Source organism: Lepisosteus oculatus, chromosome 9 (genome assembly GCF_040954835.1).
Source record: "Lepisosteus oculatus isolate fLepOcu1 chromosome 9, fLepOcu1.hap2, whole genome shotgun sequence".
Classification (NCBI taxonomy): Eukaryota; Metazoa; Chordata; class Actinopteri; order Semionotiformes; family Lepisosteidae; genus Lepisosteus; species Lepisosteus oculatus.
In genome coordinates, this window is record NC_090704.1 from 4,222,540 (window position 1) to 4,236,415 (window position 13,876).

Sequence of the window (13,876 nt, forward strand, 5' to 3'; positions counted from 1 at the left end):
TGGATTGAAACAGCCATCAAAGAGGACTTGAAAGAGCTGAATGGGGAGGTGTAATGGTGCTCTATAAATAAAGGAGTGCTATAAACAGAAGACAAAAACAGAATCCCAAAGCAATTTACAGATGGAGTGATAAAAGGTCAATAGCTTTGCATCCCATCCAGCCTTGAGGAGTGCATCCTACTTAGCACTGGAAATGTGAATGGATTGCCGTTTTTTTTTTTTCCTCTTGATTGTTTAATACGCACACACAGATTCCTGTGACTTCTGCAACACTGAGAGAATTGCGTTTCCCGAGTGTGAATGAGTGATTTCGCAGTCGGTCGTGCTCCTGTCACACTGAGAACTGAGCCCTGAGAAGGACTGGAAGTCGTCACAGGGCCCTTTCCTGTGTTTATCTTGACCTGCACGATGTCGCCCAGCAGAGGGGCAGAAGGGTCTTCTAACACAGAACTTGTGAGTTTCTTTATGGAATTTCAAATCATGTCACGTGTAACTCAAGCCTGGGACTTCACATGGTTTTGGTTCCGAAAATCTGATATCCCAACATTTGATTTAAAGGTCTGTGACGAATAAACTAAGATACCAGTAGAAGTTCCCAGTTAAACAATGAAAAGGTTTTTAAAGGCAGCAGGTTTGCTCTTGACTGGAAACCTTGGGTGAAGTGATTAAAAGCGATAGTTGGTTTGAGTTTCATCTAGTTGCGTTTTTTAATAGTCTAATACGATTTAATTAAAATCAAAAATTTGGAAGTGCAGATTTTAAGTGGACCTGCTGTGATCTGGTCCTGATGTGATCGTTCCACAACATATACATACAGTATAAACAAAGAAATGATTCATAAAATGTATGAACACTCCACTCCATGTAACGCACTGTGCAATAGTGGCCCCACACTCAGTTTTGAAACATGCCCATGTTTAGAGTCACAGAGGACAACGTGTACATGAAGAATCCTGTCTAACAGAATTTAATTTGTCTCTCCTGTGTCGCTGTCATTAAATTCCTTGCTGATGGGAGTAAAGACAGGTGTGCTTATATTTCTATTCTAATCAATTATCAGTGTATTCATATTCCATCTGCTAGGAGCTTTTTTGGATCATGGTTTTCATAGCTGCAGAGCTTTCCTGTGTAGCTCCCTTGTGAGTAGCGCCAATTTCTTCGTACTGCACCGAATCTGACAGGTCCTGAATGATTCAAGTTTAATTAGAAACTGAAAATGTGTTTGGAGCCTCTCAGTATGTAGAGGTGAATTGTATGGGGAGAAAAATACATTGTTGTCAGCTTTTGCTGTCACTGTTCTCAGAAACTGGTAAGAAATAACAGTTCTGTCTTCAGGTCATATGGTTCTGTATGTTGTTGTTGAGCTTTAAAAGGGATAGCGATAAATAGAAGTGTATAGGATACACTGGAGAGAAGGTCTCTTTCTTAAGAGAAATCTGCTCGTTTCCGTAGCAGACATGAGGCAGTATGTGTTCCCCAAGGAGAATATCAGAGTATGGGGCAGCCACCAGCAACAGGAGCTCATCAGCAGGCTGCACTGGACTGTGACCTTGTGCCTGTTCCTCAGCCTGGGGAGTTTGCCTCAGTATCCTCTTCTCACAGAGCAGAACCTGCCGCTGACTCAAGGCAAGAAGCACTTCCTCCAGTTCTGAACAGGTTTCCAGAGAAAAACAAAAAGGGAAATAACATTCATCTGAGACAGTATGTTGTTCTGTGTCTCTCAGAGCATCATCGAGAATTTATTAATTTATTTTCCTACCAGTTAGCAAGGGCTGTGTGTCGTAAAGGTGATTCCAATGCAAGTCCAGTATGTCTTCCCAGCAGCAGATTTGAACAAAGTTCTGTAAAAAAAAACAAACAAATGCAGGCGCCTTCAGGATACACTGTGGATCATTGGACTGGGTTAAAAGAAGGAATGAACACTGATACCTTAATTGCACTAGATCCAGTGTTGAGACTGTTGGGGGGAAAAGCGAAGAAGCACTTGCACATGAGTAACAAAAAATGCTGATAAATATTAAAACAAATAAAAAATGGAACCTTTAATGTGGCCAAATTACATCGAGTAGTTCAACTTGAGTGTACTTGAAGAACCCACTCTGATATCATGTAGTGATGGCATTTCTGCTCCTCTTTTACCCTGCCTTTTTTACCTTACCTTTTACCTTGGTCCACCCATCCACGATCAGCAACTTTCTCCTGTTATCTGCAGGTCACAGTGAGCTGGAGTTCAGTCCCGCAGGGATGGGACACAAAGAGTGGCAACACCCTGCACATGCAACACGAGCGCATTAATTTACACATGTATAACAGAGAACAAGCAAACTCCCCCCAGAATGTGCCCCAGCCCACAATTGAACACAGTCTCCACTGCTGCCTGCTCTGAGCCCCTTTTCATTATTTGCTTTCCACTCACTTGTCTGTAAGTTTTCTCTGTTCTGACCTCTGGAAAAGGGTTCTACCATTCTGAGAGTGATGAGCAGAACTCTGCTATTTGCTACACTTCTTTTTATTAACTGTCACACACTATTATGAAATGCAGGCATCTCTGTGATCATGCAGGACTGCGCCATTTGTTTCAGTAACATCAGGCACTGTTTGCATGAAGGACAAGCTCATAAGTGAGCACACTTCTGAGAATGTTTCATATTATCATCTGCTGTAGCTACTGCATCGTGATAAATGATGTTTAAAATATGTAACTGTGATAAAGGAGTGTTACAGTAAAAATAGGTTTTCTCATTTTGTTTTAAACTGAGGCATATTTTCTTGGACACAGAAGGCGCCGATAGACCCAGTAATTGTGGTTTTGTAGGATGCTCATTTTCTGATCTTACCAGCCACTGGGAATGTGAGAAACATTCCAATGTGTGTAGGCTTTTCATTGATTTAGTTTTGCTGTTTCTGAGATCTCACAAAAGAAGAGAAAAATCAGAAGAGAGACAGACATGTATAACATACTGTATATACAGACATCCCACCCTCATTTTAAAGCAGACAGATGATAACTGGTGGTAAAAGGGTTATCAGTGTATACTAAATGGGATGATATAACATCATAGTGATGAAAGGTAATGATAGTCTCTGATGCATCTCTCTGCCTTAAGGGCTGTCGGACGATTGAGACCAATGTCCATGGTCTTTTTTTAAATTCAGGATCTGAAAATATGAATTTTAATGGAAAATGTTTTTCACTGCCAAGAAAAGAGGATATGTGCCTGGAACTGAGCCTTGTGGGTAATAATTCAGCAAAAAATAGCTGAAGTTTAAACACATTGATGCATCTGGTCTTATGGGATTTTGTCACCTTTGACCCTTTGCGATTATTAGTTTTAAAGAACACAGTATCTCATAGAAAGGTAATATCTGCTTAAACTGGACCCTTCAATAAAAATGCACTGATGTGACTAGGGCAGTCAGTTTCAATAAATGCCATGACAGATGTATTACCTGTATTTTTTGCCAAATATTTTTTCCTGTTTCATTATTGTTTTCAGTTTGGATCATTTTCATAATTTCACCCGATCTGACATAGGGTGTTGAATTAATCTCTGGGCTTCTGCTAATTTCCTGAAGTGTCATTATAATGTGATGTTGATCAGCTTTTGCTTTTGTTGTCCTGTCTGTGAATCCGTCTAGATCACAAGGTCATCAGTGTGGTTTAGGACTGAGTTTACGGGGCTCCAGTCAGTTTGGAGATTGAACATGTGACAGAGGTCTCACACAGCGATCATGCGCTTTGCCTGCACTGTGGTAGACTCTTGTGATTTGCTGTATTAGCTGGGATCAGTGGGTAAGTTTGAGCCTAACAAGAGTTTAGGAGCCTGGCTGGGAATAGAAATAGGTCACCTGATGGTGCAGAGAAGTGGATTTATTGTATGTTATTGAGTAGAGTAGGTTATATCAAAGAGAAAAATAAAATAGAAGATCTTCTGGATTTTCCGTGCTACTGCAGGGACTGTGTGAAAGGGAGGATGGTTTGTACTGTGGGAAGAATAAGAAGTGACAATATCTATTTCGGCAGAAGTACTGTGGGAATGACCAAAATGAGGAATGTGTGGGGTGTCGTGTGAAACACATTACATATTGCACCAGCTCTAAGGGTCCAGAGAGCTCATACTGAAGTGCCAACCTCCGTTTAGCATTGAATGAGTCAGAACAACTGATCTGTCATTGCCTCCTTTTTGTTCATAGCCTTTCTTATGTTCTTGCGAATTGTTGGACTTCACTTTTTTGTTACAGGATTTGACCAGGGGGTTAGAGTGTGGAAGATGTATCGCGTAAAATATTATGTGGCTGAAGACTATTGGGTGTTTCAGGTTAAAATTGCAGACAGAAGGTAACTGAGAGGTCGTGTTCAAAACCTTAACAGTGAACATCTGCTTAAGGAGTATCCTGTACAACTGGGTAGTGTGTTTTATGGGTTATTTAAATAGATGACTATGTAGTGGACACTCCATTACATCTCAGTTACTTGTAGAGTACCTAAGTAAGAACATACAAGTGTGGCAATGAGTTTTCGACAAGAAGCTTTGAGAAGATGGACACATTTTTCTTAGTTGAACCTCTTCAGTTTGCACATAGGAAGGACAGAATTACAGACGATTCAGTTCTTACACTTCCTCGCTGGGCGTGTTCTCATTCCAAGAAGCTTGGGTGGCGTTTTCAGACTTTTCAGGTCTCCATGGGCTCCATTCAAGCTCATCACAGGTCATGTTTGTTGTGACAGATAGGCTCTAATCTGTTAGGTCAATGGTACAGTATGTCCTCCAAGGTTAAGGTCATCTCCAGAGGAGTTCCTCAGGGATTCCTCCGTGAAGGTGACGTTAGATGCTGTAACGAAGCGTTCTTTCCGGACCCCACGCAGACGACACAATCCGGGGATGAGTGAGGAAAACACGGGGAAAAAAGCATGCAGGAGTCGGGAATGAAAACAGGGGGCGTGCCCATAGTGCGCAGGTGTTCTGGGGGGCGAGTCCGGGGCAAACAATCCAAAACAGAGTCCAAAGAGAAATCTAAGAGGAAGGAAAAAAGATCCACAGCCGGGTGGTCCATCTGAGACAAAGACAAACAGGATTAAAAACCGGAGCGGGATCCGGTGGAGGGTCGGGGGGGGGGGAGGGGGAACAGGACCAGGCGCTCAGATCCTGGACTCGCTTGGTACGGGAACCAATGCAGAGCCCGGAACAGAGTGAGCGTCTGGCTTTTAAGGTGGGCTGGAAGGAGGCTGGAACAGGGAGCAGGTGTACAAAATCAAGTCCGAAGTGAAAGAGCCGGAGCGCCCTTAAGGGGGGGGGATACAATCGTGACAGATACAGATGACTGTAGGAGAACTAGTCCTGAAAGTCTTACCAGGCAATATTCTAGTACTGAAGACATATCGGACACTGGGGAAACATTTCAAGGAGAAGTTGCAAACTTTGCTGTGGTGTCATGATAATTGGCTGGACGGAGCAGAAGATCCAAGGATGATTTGGCATTTGATTTAGGAAGAACAAAATATGCAGTCAGTTTCCTAATTATGTATCGTCTGCTGGTTGAAAGTCTAGGTGAATATAAATAACTAGGCATTATAATACAATGCAAACATGTCTGAGGTGCAAACAGTGCCTTGTTATTTTAGAAATGACAACATTGTATGTTCTTCCAATTCTGCTGACAGCTGAATGTCAATCAGGATGTCAATAAGCATTTTATAGGTGCTTCAACTAACCTTTGGTATTCTAGCCTGGTTTGGTGGTCTCAGTGTTGGGAATAAAAATGCTGAACAAGACAGTGAATCAGAGTAGCAAGACTGACAGACCTAAGCAGGAAAATCTCAATTGTTTGGTTTTAGGATCAAATTTGAAAGATGGGAAGGCGTTTTTTAAAAGAGAAATTTCTTGAGTGTAGTTTGCTGACCTTAGGATGTAGATTTCAGGGTTTGCCTCTGAAAACCAGTTTTTTTGTACTACTTCCACGAGGAGGTTGAACGCTTCATGTTTATTTATGTTTCTAATGTGTGTATGTCACTAATGGCATCACGCCTGGAGGTCCCTTAAGTGGAAATAAACAGTTATTTGATTTCAAACAATGAACACCCTTGCAGTTTGGGGTGAAATGTGAGAGCAGTAGCCAAAGTGAATTATGGTATGGACATTATTTAGCCACCAAAGTATAGTCGAGCTACAGGAAACAGAACGGTCTTCCAATAACTCTATAAAATAACTAAAAAATCAGAGTTAGTGCATAGGATTTTGTATGTAGAACTGTTGAATGTAACCGGAAACCAAGGCAATGCTCTGATGATGATTATAATTACTGATGAGATTGATACATTGATCCTCTAACTCAACAGATGAAGAGGCAAGGCAGATCAAGGGGTAGGCAAAGCCTTCTGCAGAGGGGTGAAACCTCTGTGTCCAAGACCATGCAGACACCCTGACATTCCCACAGAGAGCCCTGCCTTTCAAGGCTCAAAGACTTCATCCCCAAGATCCTACTTGACATGAATAATTGCGATCTAGAAAATGAAAGGAAGCCGGCCTAGTTAAAGACGAGGGGATTTTCAAAGTCTCTCAGGAAGAAGAAGCAGGTTGTTAGAGTTAACACATCTTATTAAAAATTCTGAAGGCAGAGCTCCTTCCTGCTCCTTCCTGCTTTTTATGTTTTAAGCCGAATAATCAACATTCAATGTTACTTTTGTTGTTCTACTCAATTAAGCTGTACAAGAACAGGGGGAGTATTGGTGTTAAATATAGACTTAATAATAGTGTTCCATTTTTAAAATGGATTTGAGTTCTTCTTGAGAATTGTTTCTAGGCATTTTTTCGTGTTATGCTTTTTGTCTTTTTATTCATCGCCCTAGCGCTCATTAGAAGCTGAAATTGACACTCAAAAACTGCTCCCACTGAGATGAAGAAGTCCTCAGAATCCATACGGAATAACTACGTGCATGGAATAAAATGATCAGTGTTTTATTGCGAGTGGAAATATGTGGTAGCTGCAGTATTTTATACCGCTTAAGAGAAAGCAATCTTGTTTTTAGGTTTTATTTTTCTGAATTATATCCATATAGCCATTATAGATGAAATGGTGTATGTAATGAATTTTGAATCCTAACCTGCCTGAAATGGAAAAGAATGATTGTTTTCTTTCAATTCCAGGGCTTATCAGCATGGTATACAGCTCTGTTTGTGAGCTATAAAGATATTAGCATTGGCTGTTGTAAAAGACTGAATTATGAACGTACCATGTGTTTCAGTTTCTTAATTAGAGTGATGGTGCTAAAAGCATACAAAGCATATTCATGTCATAATTGTGTCATATTTGATTACGTCTTACTACTTACTACTATTGCGACATTTCCAGCACTGTAACACTTCTGATGACTATACAACATCCACTGAACAACAAAGAGGGGGTATAAGTCAGATAATCCGTGTGCTGGTGTGTATGAATTCATCACCTCTTCCTTGACCTCCACCTAGTTTGTGTGCTAAGGGCAGAGGCAGCTACATTGACCTCTGCCCCCTGGCCAGTGGTCAGTCATGCTGGACACCTGTACTGTAATTTACCTTACAGGCAGTGGCACCACAAGTAGTGCAGCAAGATCAAGTTGTTCTGTGTATCAGAATAATTCAATTCTAACAATACTGTTAGCAGAGCTTTAGAAAGTAACAGACCTATGAATCACAAAGTGACAAAAGAAGTCTGTTATGCCAAATGGTGTTAAAGACTGTAAAAATGTATTTTTTGCTGTACAAATGACATTTGCCTGTTGTCTTCAGGTACTGTACTGATGTGGTCTGCTGTGTGATCTTTGTCGTCATCATCCTGGGCTACATTGCTCTGGGAACTGTGGGTAAGTAATGGAATTGCAGTGTGTTACATCATACAGTCTCTCATGACCTCACTCTCTTGCTGTTGTTTTACATAGTGATTGGGAGTCCATTTTCAGTCACTTTCTGATCTCAACCACATCTGAGCTTTTTTTCCTTTTCCCTGTGACTCACAAGTGGTAACACATAAGAATCTCCTGGGAGTCATTTGCATGATTTTTTTTCCCCAAAAAGATTTGGTTGCATCTCAGATCTGATGTTTTACATAAATAGCTAAATTAGGACCTTTACAAATGTTTTGACTAACAGTTATTTTTAAGTTATCATCCTGGAATTATGCTTGACTTAAATTGCTTTGTCAATTAAATTACATTGCATAGCATCAGGCTATCTGCTTTTATTATTTGATAAATTCAGTTTAGGCAGTGCATTAGCTGAATTAAATTCAGCCATATCACAGTATGAGTCCCAGGGAACTTGGAAACACATCATACATCTAAAAATTGTCTAACTCCCACGATGTTGTCGAGATTAATAATATTCTGGTAAACACTGTTGTGGTTTGTTTATGCAGAGTACTCAACTTCCTGTGATAAGACCACATTTGCATAATTTTGATCTGTGATAAAATCTTGATGCAATTTTTTTGATCTTGAAAAAATGTCTTAACTGTGCTAGTGTTTGCTGTTATGTTTTGTAACCACTCTATTGTTGAATAGAAGATCGATGCTTATATAACCTCTGCTCAGGTGCCTAATGGTAAACTTAGAAGGTTTTATGTACTGTATGGATCCAATTCTCTATAAAGGTTCGTGCATTTGTAAATTTATGAGCAGGACATTTGTTTTACTGTCTGAGTGGGGGCTAATTGAACTGGAAAGCCAAATTAGGTATTTTATGTCCCTCTTTCTCTAATTCTACAATGCTCCGCTGTGCGTTAAAACCAACACAACCCACATTTTGCAAATGTTTAACTGATCTGGTCGGATCTCAGTGCAAAATAGTGTGTACTGGTATCGTCATCTACTGTATGTGGGCGTTTCAGAAATGCGTATGTCCAGTGGGAAGAGATCTCTGAAAAAGCACTGCTAAGACGTGGGTGTTTTCAGTCACACGAGAATGAAGGATCATCGGTTTGAAAATTAAAGTAGATCCAAGTCATTTCCATTGATTGAACTCAAGCGCAAAATTAACCTAGGTTAAACAAGAAGAATATACAACACACATGGAAGGCTATCGGAGTTTTGAGCCATAAGAAGGACTGTAGTGTGCCAATGTGTGGAATGCTCTTTTCTCTCTTTTAACAACACACGTTCGCTTAAAAAAAACCTTTGGGAAGCAGATAAAACAGCATGACATACAGTACATGCCAAACCAATCTGGTACTGCACTCCTAATTCCTCGACAGTACAAATGAGCAAGAAGGATCAAAAAAGAAAAAAGAGGAGCTGCTGTGCTGGAGTCTCCTAGACTTGTGGTTAATTGCATAGATGCAGCGTGTCCCCCTTCTATCTGCTGGGAGGGTCCCTTAATATTTTATATCCAAAACTCAGTAAGGCATAACTTCCCACTGCCTTCCTCCCCCAGATCAAAGGAGCTTTCAACCCAGCTCTTTCGTTTAGAGGTCCTTATGGAGAAAGCCATGTATGATGAATGAAAAGACTGATGCGCGGTGCATTTATCCTGGAAGACGCTCGGAGCCCTGCTTGTGCTGTACAGCACCGCTCTGTTCGAGAAGGGGGGAATGCAGGTGGCTCTGCAGCCGACAACCAGTCATTCCGTATACTGTAAACAAGCGCCGTCCTTCGGATGAGACGTAAAACCGAGGTCCTGACTCTCTGTGGTCATTAAAAATCCCCAAATTTCCCATTGGCCCTCACCTCCTAATAATCCCCCTCTATGAATTGGCTACATTACTCTGCTCTCCTCCCCACTGAGAGCTGATGTGTGGGGAGCGTTCTGGCGCACTATGGCTGCCGTCGCATCATCCAGGTGGGGGCTGCACATTGTTGGTGGTGCAGGGGAGTCCCCATTACCTGTAAAGCGCTTTGAGTGGAATGTCCAGAAAAGTGCTATATAAGTGTAAGCAATTATTATTATTATTATTATTATTATTATTATTATTATTATTATTATTCTGTAGCATGGGGATCTGAAGCACTGCCGAGAGGTTCTGCAGGCTGCAATCTGCCATTTGGCTTTGCGAGAGCCCCGGTCTCTAGATGTTACTTAACAAGGGGAGAACACAACACAGCACGCGCTGCTCAGACCATATTCCCCGCTGGCGGCTGGGCTGTCGGTCCACTCTTACTCCGCCACTGGTGATTGTGTGTGAGATGCAAACGATGGCTTGGGCTGCAGTGTAGCGGGTGCGAAACCGCCACAATCACCGTCTTTTCTCTGCGTTGTGTTGGGATTGTGATGTGGCCGCGCGAGTAACCCGGACCAGCGGGAAAGCGCTATACAGGAAAGTAAAACTCATGTGAAACAGATCCATCCACAGGTTCTTCTTATTACAGCAGTCAACCAGAAGAGCTCTTTTAACACCTGTCCCACACATACCACTAATTTGACAGCGGGTCCAATTTCTACTATGCCACAGGGGCAATAACTACAACTATTAAAATTAACATCCACCCCCATAGTCACTTATATAGTACATTCACTAATTCCAATTATATGTTCTTCCCACCCCTACAGGGAAACCTATAGTGGATCCTTTCCTTCCCTGCCAGGGACACTCTCCTTCACAACAAACCCGTTACACTGGTGTACTTCCTGTTAAAGATGCCTTTGGCTGATGTGCAACGGAGCACGCTGAGAGATTTATCTATCTGGCGGTGGGCGGCATACTCTGCCCCCAGTGCTCTCTTTGAAGGCACTTCAGCTTATGAAGAACTGGATTATATTCCATAAATAAAACTGTTTGGTTAGACATTTTTAACATTAAAATATGTTCTCGGGGAAAAATCTCATTAAAAGTTTGGAAACTAAAGTTGTGTTTAATAGGCAGTTCTGGACTCGATTTGTGCCCCTAATTTCGTGTTGAACTGGGAAACGCACATCCTGCTGCTGCAGGTCTTGCGCTGTTTTGTTTTTCCTGCCAGGCTGCCCTCGCGCTCAGCTCACCATCTTGGAGGAGTTGGTGTTGTGGCGTCTTTGTGCTCCGAGCCTGTCTGTCGTTTAGGACCAGCAGGCACGAGATCTGGCCACTCAACGCAGGCCCAAGCTTCAGACAGAGTGGTCCAGGTCAATTCATGCACACGGGTTAATCAGACTGCTCTGAATTGTGGGATGTTGCCAGAAATGACACTTTATTCCTCACACAGTGCTGAGAATGAAACTGACAGCATTTCTGAGACAACAGCTGAAGCCATCACTAGTAGGCAGTACCCATACAGTATATAAATATACTGTGCTATTTATTTTTCTCACTACGAATAAGTTTTGCTCCTGAGCTTCCCCTAACTTTGATGCATTCCTAGACTTTTCTGAAATCAAGGTTTACCTTTGTGGGCATATTCTCCCGATGTAATATTTTCTGCTCTGAAACAACAAGGGGGTTATTTCACTGTAATTGCTGTGCACTAAGGGCACTTAATGGCGAAACAAAGATGAAGCAAGTCTGCATAGTTTTTGACAGTTTGGAATGACCTCAGTCCATTAAAAGAGCCCCTACCTCCTCCCCCAGACAAAACAAATGAAGTCAACAGTGATATCATAGCCTTTCTTACTCAGACAACCCTCTGAGATTTGTATGCTGTCTATACAGCTTACTCATAGACAGATGAGCCTGTCCAGCAAGCTTTTTAAGTTATTGCAAAAAGAAGGCTGATGATATACAGAGAGAAAGACACCACAGTTCCAGTGAGATGACATTCATCACCCCCTCCCATTTTGGTGCCTAAAACAAAGTTTGCTCCTTCATCATTACACACTTCGTAATTGGGTTATAGTCTTCACGTCTCATGGTGACAGGAAAGTGAGTTCTTTGTGGAGAGAAAACTCTCTTATAATGCATCATAGAATGGGAAAGAGCTGTCCAGATGTTTCTAAATCCTTTTCAAGGAAATTTGTCAAATAAAATTGTCTGCTGCTGCACCTATTGTACCACATTTTCTGAAATTAAAGAGAAGGGTTATGGCTTAAATGTCAGTAAATAAACCAAACAGTTCATTTATTCTTGATTTTGAAACCCTTTTGTTCTGATATTACAGGGGAAAATGTGCCTTCTGCAGTGTAAAAAAAGGTAGTGAACCGATTTGAACCCAGATTTCAGATGTTTAATTTTTATGAGAGAAGAGTGATCCTCTTCCTTGAAAATGTTTTTGAACGTGAATTTTATTGCACAGCTTCATTAGAGCTAATTACTTAAAATATGTTTTATTGTTCCTAGAACTGTTCATAGTTTATGAAGTGTCGGAGTATCACAGAAGCATTGAAATGCGTCCAAAGAATTTCCCAGAGTCATACTGGATCACAGAAACCGATAGGAATCATGCATCTGGATCTGGAGTACTGGGCTAATGTGATATAATTAGAGATATCCGCGAGAGAGATATCCTGCGAAAATCAGAGTAGTAAGAATAATGCTCTTTATGCCCCTCATCTTTTCTAACCCTGAGTGGAGACAGCTCTCTCGGAGCTCTCCCAGCTTATTAATGCTGTGATCCATGACGGTTTCCAGTTTCGTTCGCCCCCCCCCTCCCCCACCTCGGCCCTGATCAGTCTGAACTCACGCTAGCGGTGATGTCATCCCCGGCGCCGACAGTCCTGCCTGTGCGTTGTCCAGTGACTTGTATGAGAGGTCAAAGGTTAAAATAAGACGGAAGTAAAAGTGCTGCTGCCTTCACGAAGAAGCACCATCCTTGATCCTGTTTGATGCAGATGGCAAATAGATTGGAGCTACATGAATAATAATCAATAATAAACCTCCTTCTTTGTTGTAGCCTGGATTCACGGAGACCCAAGGAAAGTGGTGTACCCCACTGACAGCTATGGGCAGTTCTGTGGCCAACAAGGCACTCCAAACACGTACGTACTCCAGTCTGTTTTGGAACAGCTTTAATTTTGCCAGTGGTAAGTCAGCCTTTCAGCATGTTCCTTAGCAGGTGTCTCGCCTCTCCAGAAGCTTCTACTTGTCAGTAAGACTGTAGTTTATACAGTAAATGATGAAGTTACAGTATGTGCTCAGCAAAATGTCATGGGTTCTACTCTTAATATTCCCTGATCCATCGCTGAACGTTTTCAGACCAATCTCTGTCTTTCTTTCTGCTTTCCTTTGCACAATGTGATCTTCTAAAAGGAACAACGCTTTTGTTATCCAGTTAGTAATGTATGAGGTAAACCCAATTAAAGAAATGGGAACCATTTCATTTATCTGATATCCTTTTCACTCACAGACACACCACTGCCGTTACCATCTACACGTCTTTTTATTTAGTTATATGCATTTATATAAAAGAACATGTCCTAAAGTCCCATTGGGCCAGCGCTTATCTTGGTGTCCGTAGTGTTAAGCAAACACAGAGCACATGGTCCCCATTCATATGGCAGGGTGCACTGGAGCAAATGGGATAAAGTACCTCACTCAAGGTGCAACAGCAGTGTCTGCAGTAGGGACATGAACTCACAACCCACCAGTCATGCCTCCAGAGAATTACCCACTACCCTACACTGCCCCCAGATAAAAAGCTAAAAGCTATTGCAAAGTAAGCACAACAGTGTAACAACATACTAACATGCCCATGCATTCTGTCACTGCTTCTTTCAATTAAGGGTCACTGGGATGCCAGAGCCTATCCCAGAATGCAGTGGGTGCAAGGCAGGGTACACCTTGGACAGGACACCAGTCCATCACAGGGCAGACACACTCACACCAGGGACAGTTTTCCCAGGCCCAGAACTGAGCCCAGGCCCACAGTGCAGCAAGGCAGCAGTGTGTTGCCCCCCAGTACTCCAAGCTCATGGGCCATGTAGAAACCCTGTGGAAGAAACATGTGGGCTTCGCATTTCCTCTGGAAATATTCTGGAGATTTTATTTAGAAATGACTAGG

The 13,876-nt window shown here is 42.0% G+C and overlaps 1 protein-coding gene across 3 annotated transcripts in view; it reads left to right on the plus strand.

Annotated features, from left to right (window-relative positions):
• The window catches only part of slc44a5b (solute carrier family 44 member 5b), a 100,340-nt gene that overhangs the window by 63,450 nt on the left and 23,014 nt on the right, over positions 1–13,876 (plus strand). For all 3 annotated transcript variants that reach the window (XM_069194000.1, XM_069193999.1, XM_069193998.1), the window contains exons 3-4: positions 7,770–7,843; positions 12,770–12,854. In XM_069194000.1, the coding sequence (XP_069050101.1) occupies positions 7,770–7,843; positions 12,770–12,854 (159 nt within the window). The remainder of the gene's footprint in view (positions 1–7,769; positions 7,844–12,769; positions 12,855–13,876) is intronic.